General features: G+C 43.8%; 1 protein-coding gene and 1 long non-coding RNA gene across 2 annotated transcripts in view; one reads left to right on the top strand and one right to left on the bottom strand.

Annotated features, from left to right (window-relative positions):
• The window catches only part of LOC139632890 (uncharacterized), a 21,322-nt gene extending 16,163 nt beyond the window's left edge, over positions 1 to 5,159 (top strand). Inside the window, exon 5 of the long non-coding RNA XR_011693638.1 lies at positions 5,039 to 5,159. This is a non-coding gene — a long non-coding RNA (uncharacterized lncRNA). The remainder of the gene's footprint in view (positions 1 to 5,038) is intronic.
• The window catches only part of atr (ATR serine/threonine kinase), an 18,699-nt gene extending 4,310 nt beyond the window's left edge, over positions 1 to 14,389 (bottom strand). Inside the window, exons 1-38 of the mRNA XM_071498155.1 lie at positions 14,159 to 14,389; positions 13,966 to 14,057; positions 13,184 to 13,336; positions 12,146 to 13,053; positions 11,892 to 12,034; positions 10,959 to 11,135; positions 10,582 to 10,745; positions 10,312 to 10,464; positions 9,906 to 10,104; positions 9,565 to 9,821; positions 9,173 to 9,369; positions 8,827 to 8,927; positions 8,497 to 8,668; positions 8,095 to 8,250; positions 7,814 to 8,008; positions 7,424 to 7,519; positions 7,130 to 7,219; positions 6,683 to 6,778; positions 6,379 to 6,509; positions 5,981 to 6,124; positions 5,690 to 5,783; positions 5,416 to 5,541; positions 5,055 to 5,261; positions 4,758 to 4,871; positions 4,504 to 4,619; positions 4,157 to 4,277; positions 3,909 to 4,046; positions 3,656 to 3,830; positions 3,229 to 3,395; positions 2,944 to 3,108; positions 2,703 to 2,794; positions 2,238 to 2,329; positions 1,938 to 2,115; positions 1,657 to 1,842; positions 1,216 to 1,375; positions 789 to 968; positions 280 to 422; positions 58 to 155 (exon numbers count right to left, since the gene is read on the bottom strand). Coding sequence (XP_071354256.1) covers positions 58 to 155; positions 280 to 422; positions 789 to 968; positions 1,216 to 1,375; positions 1,657 to 1,842; positions 1,938 to 2,115; positions 2,238 to 2,329; positions 2,703 to 2,794; positions 2,944 to 3,108; positions 3,229 to 3,395; positions 3,656 to 3,830; positions 3,909 to 4,046; positions 4,157 to 4,277; positions 4,504 to 4,619; positions 4,758 to 4,871; positions 5,055 to 5,261; positions 5,416 to 5,541; positions 5,690 to 5,783; positions 5,981 to 6,124; positions 6,379 to 6,509; positions 6,683 to 6,778; positions 7,130 to 7,219; positions 7,424 to 7,519; positions 7,814 to 8,008; positions 8,095 to 8,250; positions 8,497 to 8,668; positions 8,827 to 8,927; positions 9,173 to 9,369; positions 9,565 to 9,821; positions 9,906 to 10,104; positions 10,312 to 10,464; positions 10,582 to 10,745; positions 10,959 to 11,135; positions 11,892 to 12,034; positions 12,146 to 13,053; positions 13,184 to 13,336; positions 13,966 to 14,057; positions 14,159 to 14,211 — 6,229 coding nt within the window. The 5' untranslated portion in view covers positions 14,212 to 14,389. The remainder of the gene's footprint in view (positions 1 to 57; positions 156 to 279; positions 423 to 788; positions 969 to 1,215; positions 1,376 to 1,656; positions 1,843 to 1,937; positions 2,116 to 2,237; positions 2,330 to 2,702; positions 2,795 to 2,943; positions 3,109 to 3,228; positions 3,396 to 3,655; positions 3,831 to 3,908; positions 4,047 to 4,156; positions 4,278 to 4,503; positions 4,620 to 4,757; positions 4,872 to 5,054; positions 5,262 to 5,415; positions 5,542 to 5,689; positions 5,784 to 5,980; positions 6,125 to 6,378; positions 6,510 to 6,682; positions 6,779 to 7,129; positions 7,220 to 7,423; positions 7,520 to 7,813; positions 8,009 to 8,094; positions 8,251 to 8,496; positions 8,669 to 8,826; positions 8,928 to 9,172; positions 9,370 to 9,564; positions 9,822 to 9,905; positions 10,105 to 10,311; positions 10,465 to 10,581; positions 10,746 to 10,958; positions 11,136 to 11,891; positions 12,035 to 12,145; positions 13,054 to 13,183; positions 13,337 to 13,965; positions 14,058 to 14,158) is intronic.

Raw genomic sequence — 14,389 nt, 5'->3', positions numbered from 1 at the left:
TCAATGCCCTGTGTAATTCTTTATTTCACACTTACACGGTTTTTATTGGCCACCTACCTTTCTCACATTCACACACTTTGGCTCCAAAATCCAGCCAGAGAGACAGCATGCGAGGCATGGCCTGGTAGATGTACTGGTTTCCATACTGCAAAGCTCTGGGAGGGAAACAACCCAAATAAAATGACTGATGAATTAACTGATGAATCTACGGTGGAGTACAGCGACAACAGCATCTGCTCAGCTTTGATCACAATAAATACACAATAAATCTGTTCTTACTTTCCAAAGTATGTGACAATGTATCGAATGAGGTTCCCCTGTTTCTCCAGTTTGTTATCTGTCACCATTGGCATCACTTTGTCGTAGTATTTGGCCAAATAGAAGTTTCCATCCTCCCACTCAGGCAGAAGGTTTGTCACATCCTAAGAAACACAATAAACACACTTTAAACACAGTAACTTTATGGGCATCCCTGATGTGCAACTGCAACCTGGGAGTTGTACCAACATCACTGCTTTGTAGTCAGAAGATGAACATGAGTGGTGGCCTGTAATATTTACGTTCTAGCTGTTCCTTTTTTTTGTCCATTTCAAGGATAAGAGCAACTCAGGTTAGCGTGAATAATTTCAAATTTCATCCTCCAACCTCAGCTGCAGATGAACTCCTCATACTAATGATGTCCAGTTTGTTGATGTGTCGACAGCATTTACAGATTCACTAATTGCTTTTCATCTTCAGTTTCCCACACTTCCTGTGGTTCGTACCATCTACAAAGTCGCGGCTGTTACCTTGTATGTTTTCATGATGGCGTTGGACTCGAAGTTGGCCGTCTCCTCCATGAAGCGTCCCACCAGCAGCATGGCCTTGCCTTTGGTCTGCAGGCTGCGGGGGTCTGTAAGGGGCTGGTCGTCGGGAAAACACTGGGCCACACCTTTTTGCAGGACGATTAGGGCCTGGTGTACGTCACCCTGATGAAAGATCAATGTAGAATGCTTCGTTAGAAAGTTTTACGTGTTTTTGTTGGTCTACAGTACATGTAGAAGTCTACAGAACAACTACATTTGTTGACACTAATATGCATTTTAGTACAAATGCAGGTGAACAACAGGGTCAGCTTAAGACAAGAGATACCGATAGATGCTAAATATGTTAAAAGTTAATCAAATCTGGTTCCTTCTCTGTATTAACTGAATTTATACTTTATGTTGGTTATACCTTGGACCAAAGCCACTTGGCCTTCTCAGTAACCAGCTCGGCCAGATGTGTGTTCTCTGCGTTCAGTAGAGCATTGAAAGCAGTCTGGTGGTGTCCTGCCTTTCTGGCCACTCGGGCACTTTGCAGCCAGCACTCCTCTACCAGCTCCTGACACACAGACCTGCACAGCAAACACAAGGACCGGATTTGTGACGTGGTCTGGACCTGGTTGACTGACAATACTGTAGGAGCTTTGACAACTTTTATTCAATAGCAAACAGAAAAGTGGAAGGTGTGCACATAAGATATTTAAAGATAAATAAGAATAATAAGATCCTTTAGGCCACATAAAGAAAAAAAATGCAAAGGCACGTGATTATGGAGACCTGGAAATGCCTTAAGACATGCTTTGCTAATGTGATCGAGGTGATAATGTGTCTGCAGATGCTGCTACGTCCTTACTGTGATCCCAGGCTGAGCAGAGCACGACGGAGAGCCAGGACCGGCTCCTTGGCCCTGAAGGAATTCTGGGTCATCTCCAGTCGATCTGACCAATGAGGAGGCAGCTGGCTGAGACTGGAGGCAGAGTGTTCCCTCTGTTTCTGCAGCTCAGTGAAAGTGTGCTCCAACTCGCTTAGCATGTGGAGCCTAATCGTACAAGACACAGAATTAATTAAAAGTACAAATAGACAAATAAGGTACAAAATATTATTGATTATAGGAATATACTGAGTCGCACAGACCTGACAATATACTCGTATCCTCTCTGGTAGGTTCCACACTCATAGCTGGCTGCAGACAGAGGGACCACCTGTTCCTTCCTCACAAGCTTCAGCTTCTCATAAAAAGTCTCAGCATCTTGCTTCTTAGCTGACAACAGCAACTGGCCGAGCCGCTCCCCCCAGGTGCTGGACTGACGGTCTGGACATACAATGGTTGTATAATTACAGGGCTGCACTGGAATTTTCTCGTTTTGAGTAGACAAACAACAACAAATGCAACCAGAACTCAAAGTGACATCTTCACTTTTTTTTTTTACTTACCGGAGCTTAAGTAATCCTCCAGCAGGTCCCATTTTCCCAGCTTCCAGGCTGCCTCCACTCTGTAAGTGTTAAGCTCTGACTTCCACTGGGGCCTACATGTGAACACAACGGTCACTTCACTTGAAATTAAGTTAGTCATATCATAATTAGTTTAATGGATAAGCACGATAACCGTGCAGAAATGTATGTTCCATGATCTTGTTTAATTATTAAAATAGTTAAGATGACACGCTATTAATAAAGAAACCATCAGTTACCAGAGGTTCAGGGCACAACATTCACATGAACATCATGACGAACAATTGAATTGTTCTCCACCTAAATCTTAAGTGGATTTAATTTTCCACATTACTGCTAGTGAGGAATCTGGACCATAACTGATATTTGTTTATGTGTGTGTGTGTGTGTGTGTGTGTGTGTGTGTGTGTGTGTGTGTGTGTGTGTGTGTGTGTATGTATATCTCACTTGTTAGCCAGTACTCCATTAACCTGAGTGATGACTGTGGACAGCTGTCCCAGGCCGAGCATAGAGGTCATGACCCCGTGATAGTGACCAATCTATACATAAAGGGACAATGAAAACTATCAAGTAGGGAAAGAATTCAAGAAATAAAAAAAATGTTAACAAAACATATAACATATACAAAATAAACAATAATAGATAGTTAGGAAGACAGACTTAAAATTAAAAGTATGCGTGTGTGTACCTGGTCTGACTCCAGTTGTATAGCCCGGTCATAGCAGGCGGTGGCGTCTCGAAGTAGTCCAATACTCTCATGCTCCAGTATCTGTTCCCGTAGTGACGGCTCCTCCCTCCTCAGGGCATTCACCCCCCTCACTCCATCAGGCTCATGCATTGCAGCGTACAGTGTCTGAATTAAATGTGTATCATACATTCCGATGACGCTGACAAACTTTACAACATGAGCTAAATCTATAAGAGCTAGATTTATAAAAGTAACATTTTTATTTTTTTGTACACGCTTACTGACCTGCAGGAAGGTGAGATGGTCCTGGATGTTCTCTTTATTTTCTAGGATGTAAGCTTCAAAGTGCATGAGGGCGCGAGTGTATGCTTTGGAGCGCAGAGAGGCCTTGGCCAGAACATCTTGTGGAATACCCTTCAGGAAGGCCACCACGCGCTGATAATCCCCATTCTCTGTGATAACACGTTTTAGTTTTGTATTTGAGCATTATTAAATGATGTAGGTCAGTGAAGAACAACCAGACATTCATTTACATACAGTGCATTGACACTGAGGTCTAAGTATTGAACTTATCACTTAACATTTTCATGTAAATAACTGTCCGTACTGTTGTCAAGTTCCTGTCAACTCAATCATGCAAATACAGATCTACAAACATAAGGGGTCAGTCATGTCAATAAATTCATGAGTGCTGGGTGAATGTGTCTCTTACCGTTTTGTTTGTTCGGTTTGGAGTAGAGGATGTGGCGGCTCCACTGTGTGAGGTGAGACAACATGCTGAACACGGTCTGAATGCTGAGCTGTGATAGGCTGGAGGCTGTCTCCTGGACACGCACCCCTCCTCGTCCATCACCCTCTGTCAGTACGGCCAGCATCTCCTCTGTTACCTGGAGGGAGGCGTGTTGTTATTGCAACCTTTTCCTATCTTCTTGTGCATGTATGTGAGCGTACAGACGTGTCCTCACCTCCTGCTGCTCCGCAGGTGTGCAGCCCAGCAGCATGTACATCAGAATATGAGGCAGCAGGTAGATTGTGACCTTGTAGTCGTGTTTGATGATGAAACTACAGCAGGTGAACACCTTACTGGCCAGCTCATGTCTCACCTGGGAAAAAAAACACAAAAGCTCAGCTCCTAAAAACTCTGACATGAATGATGAGTTAATGTCACTGTAGAAATGAAAGTTCTGCTAAATTCAGAGAGAGCTCAGCTGACCTTGCTGATGAGGTAACCGGCCCAGGTGGCTGACCAATCAGAGAACCTGCTGCCTCTGTTACTTAAGTACACTGGTTTCTTCAGTTTAGACCAGTTCACCTCCTTCTGGCTGCTCTTATATCTGCAGATAATGTGGGAAGAGGGAGAGTAATAAAGGAGAGAGAGAGTAATGAATGAATTGTAAATAAATCAGGATAGGAGACAAAGAAGGAGGGAAAGAAAGTAAGAATGTAGGAAGGAGGGAAGAGAGAACAGAGGAAATTATGGATAAATTGATCTCCTGACTTCCGTGAAGTCAAAGGATCAGAGTATGTTCTGTAAATCTATGTGTATCTAAACTTGAATACCTGCTGTTGAGGTGAGGTTCCAGTATTTCTTGGATCTGCTCTGGGAATCTCCTCCACAGACGCCGACCTGGAGAGTCGGTCCGTCCCTCACGACACTCAAAGATGGACAGCAGCTCCTGAGGTGTCCATGAAAGCATTGAAATGAACACAGATAACAGAGCCAAAGAAAAGAGACAGACAGGCCAACATGCAAATTAAATCTGATGGATTTGTAAGATGAGCTTATGCACGACTGTGTGTCTGTGTGTGTGTACCTGAATTGCATAAGCAGCCGAATCCTGTGCTCTAACATTATCAGCATAAGCCAGGAAAGTTCTGGTGAGTTCGCTCAGCAGGTCGAAGGCAAAGTTGGGATCATCAACCCCGCTCTGTAATGGAGGAAAATTGGAGATTTGGTTTCATATAGTTCTTCAAATAATCTCCATTTGTACACTCAGGGCATACTGAGCAGTGAGCTCTCTCCAGGCTCTTCACCAAAATCAAACTACATTTCAGTGACTCTGACTGTGTATTGTTATATGTGCATGCTGTGCAGGTCTGGCCTAGCTTACCACAAATGTGTTGCGGTCACCATGGGTGTGTGTGTGCGACAAATCGAGACGTCCCGGGTCCACGGCCCCCAACTCCCCAAGACACTCCCCACAGAGGAGCCTGGCCTCTGGGGACGAGTCCTGGCAGCCCTTTAGCAGCACCGACACCAGGTTGGAGATGACTGGCTCCACCGCCTCACTTGCACAAACGTGCCTGAGCAGCCACTCCTGCACTCCACAACACGCACAAATACACCTTTGTTGTTAAGTATGAAGCATTATAGTTCATTTACGATTTGCAGAACTGTGGCCAGTGGGGCGCCAAAGGCAATGCGATGAGCTGTTACCTCACCTAACCATGTGTGTCAGTGAGTTTGTGTACCTGGTTGCTGTGCATCATGTCCCTGAGGCTGGTGAGTGCATGAATCCTGACGTCAACGTTTTCATGCTGAACAGCTCTCATAGAGAGCTGCAGCGCTGCAGCCAGGTCACTGCTGCTGGCTGTCAGCTGGTTGGAATCAGACATGACATATCACTATTTGTTGTATATTTACAACATTTGCTGCCATCTACAATCCTTCATTGTGCTCTTTATTGTAATCATGCTTAATTCCTGGGCATGCATAATATGCATTCATCCTTCTGTCCCCACCGACCTTCTTGTAATCCTGCAGAACAGTGTGGATGTCCTTTAACTCAGGGTGATCTGGCAGGAAGTAAATCTCATGGAGGTAGTCGTTGACCTCTTCCCTGTGAGATTTGACTGCAATAAATCACTGCTGTCGGGTAAAAGCAAGGCATCTGCTACAATTACAGTGTGTAGTGAAAAGAGATGAAAGTCCATTGTTTGTACACTGATAAAACGGTGATTGATCAGTTTATAGTTTTCAATTGTCAGAGGTTGATGTTTAACTTTGTTTATGTGTAAACTTATCTACGTGTGTTACCTTTTGTCCAGTATGAGGAAGCGGATAATAGCAGCAGTTTCTTTGGGCTGCAGAGGGATCAGGGGGAGGAGAGCAACAATAACATGACTCAGCAGAGGTCCCAGGTGAGCAGGCTCCACACTCCTCACAAAACAATCCCACGTCCTGTCCAAACAGGGATTAGACAAAGATAGCTGATTTGCTTAAGGTTTCTAATATTAAGTATGTTACCAAATACTTAGATATGGTTGTTTTTTGGGTAAACACATTTATATGTAGACATGGTTACATTAAAGTCTTATGGTGGAGTTTGAGTGCAAGTTTGATGTGGTAAAAGTCAGGGTAAGAATCTGGGGAGATGGTTTTAAAACATTTAAAATGCCACAGATATGTTAAACTGTGTGTGTGCGTGTACTGACTGGCAGCAGAGCAGAGGGAAGTCTTCTCTGTATCGGAGGCTGGTGCGGAGCGTTGTCATCATCTTCACTCTGACAGAGCTGATGTGTTTGGAGCCCATCAGTCGCATTAGAGCCATCACACTAGTCAAAGCCTGTAGAGAAAAGAGAGACCAGGTGTGGACACTGTACCAAACCCTTCAAGAAAAGATTTGGGTTATTCTCACTGTTAGCTATTGACCTCTACCAGTGCCTCATTAAACTCTCTATTGGGACACATTGTTAAATACGCAGTTCTAAAATTACTTCTCAGTGGTGAATCACTCACCAGCTTTTTGCGGTCCTTCTCTCCTGCACTGGAGCTGAGCAGCTGCATGTTGAAAAAGGCGAGAATTCCCAGCAGCTTCGGCTGAAGGTAGTCTGCCTGCCACGCAATGACCAGAGAGACAAGTGAGAAAGAAACACAGCCTTATGTTGAAAAATATTTGTAACGTTGATTTATTGATAATTGTGTAATGATTATAATTTTTGCTAAAAAAAAAAAAAAGCAAAAAAGCGTCATATGTATGTCCAGGTTTAATCCAGAGATGCTTTTTTGTTTAAATTGTCAAAAGTTTACAGTAATATGATGCATTACAAATGTGCTGTTGATTATAAAAAGTAGTTAGTTGCATTTGACCATGTCTTCTAAGAGATAATAAAATAGAATAAATAGAACTAAACTATATTTTGTCAAAGCACAACATAAGGCTGTCATACTGTATTTGACACTTACCATGCGTTCTGGTGTAGTGATGTCCCGGGGACCCTGGTACGGGTCATCATTGGATGCAAAGGAGGCCAGGATTGCCAGACCATTGAATACCTGTAGTGCATAGAAATGTAAGACATACATGTTAAAGCAGATAAGTGGATCTGTCACTGACATGTGTGCCCTCAGTGTGCAACGTGAATATATACTGAGAAAAAAACTTGTAGGGGACTTGTGCTTGTGTATATGTCTGTGTGTGTTGGTGTGTATGTGTCTGTGTGTGTTGGTGTGTGTGTGTGTGTGTGTGTGTGTGCCGACCTGCTGGTAGTGCTCTCCAAGGCGCAGCAGCAGCTCGTTGTGGAGACCCTGGAAGTCTTGCCTCAGCAGAGAGCCCAGTTCAATCTCTGTCTCACTCTGGGGAAACATAAGGAAAACAAACATAAATCAGTCTGGTGATCTAATTATTTACTCTGGAGAACAAACATTTCAGAACCACTGCTTTATTTATTAGCCGGTCATGTCTGAGAAGCCTTGCAACACAGCTGGGACTAAACCACCTAAGTGAGTGTTGTTGCCAGTGTCATCTCAATTCATTACTAACAACTACAGACACAAAGTGAAACATGTTCACACTGAAAGACTAACTGCTCTGTTGTCTTTAGCTGGGTAGATAATTACAGATTACAGCTACAGTACTATTATTAATACCTGTAGGTAGTGGAAGGCCCTCTCCAGCTCCTCCTTGGTGCAGGAACAGACCAGATGGCTGAAGATGTATTTGAAGTTGTTGATCAGGATCTCTCTCCTGTTTGCCTTCAGCTCATTGGCCAATGTACGGATGAGGGAGGAGCCTGTAGAGCTCGCCTTTGCTGCCAGGTAGGGCAGCAGCACCTGGAGGGTCCTCTACATATATACAAGTAAGCATAAGAACAGACTCAGAAGAACATTCAGAAGCAGACGAGAATGCTTGCATCCATGACTGTACATACAGTGAGGAAGCGGTGGAGGTCTGGGAAGTCAAAAGCGTGTGCGATCTGAGCCAGGATGTCCAGGGCCAGCTCTCTCTGATTGGCTGACTCGCTGCCCTGGTCAGGTGTGCTCCGCAGGGCTGATGCATGACGTGAGTGCAGCGACTCCACCAGGAACTACATACAAAGAAGAAGACAGAGACATCATTGGGAGGATGTCTATTACATTTTTAAAGAGATATTTTCATCTTTATTCAACAGCCCACAGTGCAGAGGCAGGCAGGGAACAACTGCACAATAAAAAGATTGACAGCTACTCTGCTGCATGTTTTCTTCTATTGTTACTATGCTTAATTATTTTTCAGAGCAGTATAAACCAGATGACCTGAAATCTTTGTATTGAAGTAGATTTGAAGTAGATACCTGGCAAATAGGGTTCTTGTACTGACTGAAGAGTGTTTGCAGTTTAAGGCCTTTGGCAGTGGCCAGAGCTCTGATCTGAGTGTAAGCTGCTACAGACACAGAGGATGACTTGGACAGCAGACAGTGGAGCAGCCGCAGCAGAGAGAACGACACCAAAGTACCCTGAGATGCTCTGACAGAGGAGGAGAGGGACAGGAAAATAAATGAATGAACAAGTTTAACCAAAACAGTCGTTTACAAAGCACTTTTCAAAACTGTGCTGCTTTGGGAACAGTAACACATATCACCTAGCCAGAGTGATATATTATATGAATGATACATAATCTATACCTGCCGATCTCTCCAGTGGTCAGGATGAGAGTGTTGCGCAGGTCGTCATCTCTGTTGAGTTTAGCGTTGTTGAATGCCTCCTTAAGACGTGCAACCAGGAGCTGGGATAGTGAGAAGAATCACACACACGATGAACTTCAAAGACATTATCAAAGAAAGTATTAAGTCATAAATCTGAGTCGCCTAAATAAAGGGATTACGGTTGCAAGGCAGCAAATTAAAACTCACATTCATATGCTAACTTTGTGCTCGCTATAATATATTTACAATGAAAATGCAGATTTTTAGCCGCTCAAAACTGAGTGTAAAGCACTGGCTTTTCAGTCTCACCACTGAAATTACTCACATCACTCAGAGAGCCCTGCTCAGAGTTTCTGTTGGTCTCTGTGAGCAGGAAACGCACTGATTGGCTGAAACGGATTCTGACCACTGGATCTGAGTCCTCCACTAGACCAATCAGAGCACAGAGAACTGCCCGAGAATCGCTGTCTCCACCGGTCAGATTCACATGTTGGCAGAGGTGAGGCAGAGCTTCTAGGAAGGCTGCAACAGTGAAATACATAATTAAGATAATAGTTTTATTACCAAATCTGGAATGAGATAATATTGCACTTGAAAATAATAAAGACAATCGCAGCAGTGCATTGTCAGATACATTGAAGTAAATGTACTTTTCTGCAGACTGGATATCATTAACTCGTTAAAGAAGAAAACATTAAATGGAAAAACCTGAAATACCTTGTTTGACACTGCTTGGAGCTTGCTGCCTGAGCAATGGCAGAAAGGGCCTGACAACAGTCGCTCTCAGGGATGGAAAAGCATTCCCAGCATGCTCTGCTGCAAGGGTGAGGTGGAAGCAGAGGATTTTGGGAGTATTGATGGACTCTGCGTTTGTCTCACTAAGCAGGGAGAGCTCTGATTGGATACAGCTCAGCTGACCAATGGTCCTGGCAAGCTCCTTCTTCACTTGCTCCGAACTGTCATCCAGCCTGGAACTGAAGATATCAATTACACAGTGAAATAAGTCACATGCAAAAGATAAATCCATCAATAAAAGCAAAGTGTGGACGTCTACGTACAGCAGAGTACCGCTGATGAGGTTGTGATGTGCATTTCCCAGGTGATGAAGAAGAAGAGGGAAGGCCCTGACTGCCGCCGCCCTCACCACCTCGTCTGGACTCTGCAGCGCCTTGGACAACACACACATGCGCCATGTCTCACACACACCATGACGCAGGACAGCCAGCAGTGACACACAGTCCACCTGGACCTCAGGTGCTAGAAAGACACACAAGCTTTCACAATGATATTACAGCCGGGTGAAATTCAGTTTCCTTAGGTGACTGTTAAACTAATTTTTGCCAAAACTAAAAATATAATATTTACATCCCGATTTTACAAAATCAATGCAGACATCAGCTACAGGCGACAACAAAATGAATCTAAAATGTTACTTGTGAGTTGTGATGCCGCAGAGCTACTCACTGTAACTGAAGCTTAATCTCTGAGCCAAGGTAGGAAGCCAGGAGGGGAATCCTGAACTCTTATAGGCTGAGACAGACTTGTTCTCACACACCCAGGGAAGAGACAACAGAGCACACACACGCCGCTGGAGCCCGTCCTCACTCTGGCTGCTCACTATATTCACACATACACAGGAAGGGGTGGAGAAAGTGAATTGATTTTGTTGTTGTTTTTATTGCATTGTATTTACTGCATGTTTATTGTGTGTTTTGCTGGCCAGTAAATCCTCACTTGTCAGGTACAAGACAGAGTCAAGGACCCTGACAGTCGTCTGGACAGCAGACTGAAAGTAGCTCTGGTTTGAGACAGGTTGAGAGCCTCCTTCTAACACAGACTGACAGCTCTTCAGAGCTCTGCCCAGAGTCTCAGTAGGCACCCAGAGGGGAGGAGAAACACTGTGAACAAAGGGACAGAAAAAGAAAGAGTGACACAATCAGAATATGTGACAAAGCTCTGTCAAAGACATGTCACAAAACTGCAGCATGCCGGCAAAGTCATTCTTATAGTTGGGTTGATTGATAAAAAAAAATAGAAAGGTGGCATCTCTGTGTGAAAAAGGAAAAGACAAAGATAAAGAAAGGGTGCTCAAGTGACAGCATGTGTATTACCTGGTGGGAGAGGAGCAGAGGGCTGCCAGGTGGAGAGTGAGAGCCAGACCCTCCAGAGCAGAGAGAGTCTGTGTGGTTTCAGGTTCAGCCGAGTCTGAGTTCAAAAGTGTCAGCAGCTCCTCCAGCCGACTGTTCACCACAGCCCACACCTCGCTCCGAACACGCATGTCCAACTCACTTAGGACACAGAGACACATAATGGTTTTAACGTCTAGATTTTTACAGGAAATCTAGTGTAGTTATTTATGATATAACTTAACTGGCAACTCCTACCAGCTACTATGTGAGCGAGTCAATGTTTCATTGGTCAAAAGCTACACTTCATGGATATGATTAATTCAAACTTTCTCCAAACAGCTAGGAGACAGATAAAATACTACAGCTAAAAACAAACAGTACTACTACAGACACAACTATTTCAGTCTATAGGAATAAGAAAATAAAAAAGACTAATTGAAAACAACAAAACAGAAAAAAATTAAAAGGCCCCTTTTTAACATCCAAGTGTAGGAAATATGCCTAGTACTAAACTTCAAAGGAAAACCCCTCTACCTCAAGATTAGATGCCTTATAGGAAGACAGGGTGTCAGGTTATCTTGCCTCAAGTTCTCTTACTTACGAAATATGATTGTAACAAATCAAAAAAACCCACTTTTATATTTGATGTGTTATGCTTGTGTCATGTTTCCATCTACATTTTCACATTTAACACTTCCAAAAACAATAGACTGGTTTACAGAAATTTCTTAGTGCATTTCTAAGGTTTACTTCATATATGAGGGTCTTCAGAGAGAGTAAGATTCTAAGACACACCCTCTCTCTCTCATCATTTTCTGTCACATCTCTACTGCCACTATCAAATAAAGAAAAAAATTGCCTGACCACTGGACTACTTCTATAACAGAGGACAGTTGTGAAGCTTAATGAACTCACGCTGGTGATTTTTTTGTTGTTTTGCTGACAGAACTGGATGCAGATTTGCAGGATTTTTTGGCAGCAGTCTCTCCATCTCCTGCTTCCTGCATCACCATAGCAGTCTCCGCCTTCAGTGCAGCTTGAAGAAACCCCTCTGCACACTGCAAAACACATGCAATACAGTTACTGTAAAGACGGCAAGAGTAAGGAGCTGTGACACATACTGCAAGAGCAAGAGAGAGAGATCTTAAAAATAAACACATAAATTATACTTCAGCTTGATTTTCTGTTCCAACGGCGCGTGCCAGTTTCCTGCAGACCTCTGTGACTCGCTGTCTCCTCAACAATGCAGCAGTCTCATAAACTGGGGCAACAGATAGTAAAAAGCTAAACAGTAAGCAGAGTGATTCGGTAACCTCTGTCCCCAACTTGACACCTGATCCTCCAAGAGTACAAACACACTCAAACATCTGCGAGAGATAGATGGGCTCAAAGTGTGTGTGAGAGACACCAGGTGACTGAAACACACAGCCAGTGAGGTGCAGCAACTCCCCTTCATAGGGTTGTGTCTCATCTAAGCCTGTGCTTGCTGTGCATGTACAGGAATGTGTATCCAGCAACTGAAGGTAGGCTGTGAAGAACTCATGGCCTTGCATCTCAGGAAATCCTCTCAGCTCCACCAGTCGCCTCAGCATCACCATGGAGATCTTCCTCATCCTGGTGTTGCCGTTGGCAAGGATGGAGCAAGCCGTCTCCCAGGCCACACTGAGGTCATGACGGGAAAGCACTCCCCTCAGTGCATCAGTTATGACACCAATCGTCACGGCAGTAAGCGACTCCAGTGAAGCAGGCGAGGAGAGCACAAGAGGAGAAGGAGTGAGGTACGAGGAGGAACAACCAGGGGACATACTGAAGCACTCGAGTGTCACAGGCCATCGGTTCAGTTTGTCCAAAGTGTGTCCTTGTCCTGCGGGTGTGGCAATGTGGGCGTGCAAGATGTTGCTGAGGTCCTGGGCCAGAAATATGAGTTCCTGAGTGAGGTGGCTGAAGATGAACGGTACCCTCACTCTCAGAGTGTGAAGTAAAGAGCATAACACAGCAGAGACCCGTCCGTGGATGATGTCACAGTCTGGAGCTGCTGCCACACGAAGCAAACGCATCGCCACCCACTTACTGAAGTCTGAATCAAAGGAGGGATGAGGAGACATCAGAGGGGAAAGGAAAGAGAGAAACACAACCAACCATACTTTTATCTTATTCTTAACTTTTTTTTTTTTTAAATCTCAGAAAACTTTAGGAGCATGTCCTACCAATACAGCTCTGTGTGGTGTCTGGATAATCAGCAGGCTGGCAGGCAGGATTGGCAAACATCAGAGATGAGGATTTAACTATATGTTGCACAAAGTCCAGCAGCATCACACAGGCTGGCTCTGAACTGGACTTTTTACTCAGCCCCAGAGCAACTGGAAGAACACAGACAATCAGGAAATCAGGAACTTGCCACAATGGTTTGCAAGATAAATCTGAAGAGTAACATGATGATTGACAGGTTAGAACAGGAATAGGAGATAAGATACTTCTGGTACACATACTGAATTGATCTAAACTCAACTTGATTTTGAAAGACCAAAATCACTTTAATTAATCTGCTCAAGGTCACTGACATGAGTGTTTATTGCAAAATATAGAAGCCTAAACAGAACTTCAGGAGGAGCCCAGGCCAAACTAAGGAGCCTTGGTAGGTAGGGGTAAATAGTAGCTCTGATACAAAACAATAATAACAAAAATAATTAAAGGAATGTAACAGTATTTCGCTGACATTTTAAATCTTGACTGCAAGTGCATCAGTCACCAAGATTCATGAAGACATTAAAAAGTCCATTAAAAAAAGGGAACAGCAGTCACAGCTGGCTATAGCCTCTAATAGTTGAAACATGACAAAACAAGCAAGATTAGTTGACAGCCTCCATCAAAAACGGAACACTTAAGCTTTTAAAGGTTTAACAAGTTGTTATTTAAGACTGGGCTGTGCTGTCAGGTGTTTCTGTTATTGTGTTCACCTTCTTTTGTGTGCTTAGTAAACCAAACTTACCGACATCCACATCCGTCAGTATCCTGTCAATGAACTGACAGAGGATCTGTCGAGGTTTCTGCACCGCCTGGTCGTACTCAGCCGCGCTGGCACTGAAAAATACCAACATGGTGTTAAGTCATTTATAAAAACATGGTACAGAGGCTTTCATTAACTTCATGTTGTTAACAGCTTAGCTTAGCCGGTTACTCACCTAGCTAGCTCCTGAAGAGCCGGTATCATCGCGGACATCTCCAGTCCTTCCATTTTTTACAGAGGCTTGGTGTGTCGCTATTTTAACAACTTCGTCAAGAAATAATATCAAGAATTTGTCATCTAATTCTGTCCAGAAAGCTGCTACACGTCCTGCGCGTCATTTCAAGTCTTTCGAAAACTTTCGCTCCAAAATGACGTTGATGTTTTGATACGGCAGCCCCCGAGAGTC

The sequence above is a fragment of the Trachinotus anak genome, unplaced genomic scaffold (genome assembly GCF_046630095.1).
Source record: "Trachinotus anak isolate AG129_WGS33_773 ecotype Australia unplaced genomic scaffold, CSIRO_AGI_Tana_v1 ptg000015l, whole genome shotgun sequence".
Lineage (NCBI taxonomy): Eukaryota > Metazoa > Chordata > Actinopteri > Carangiformes > Carangidae > Trachinotus > Trachinotus anak.
This window is presented reverse-complemented; position numbering and strand designations above follow the sequence as displayed.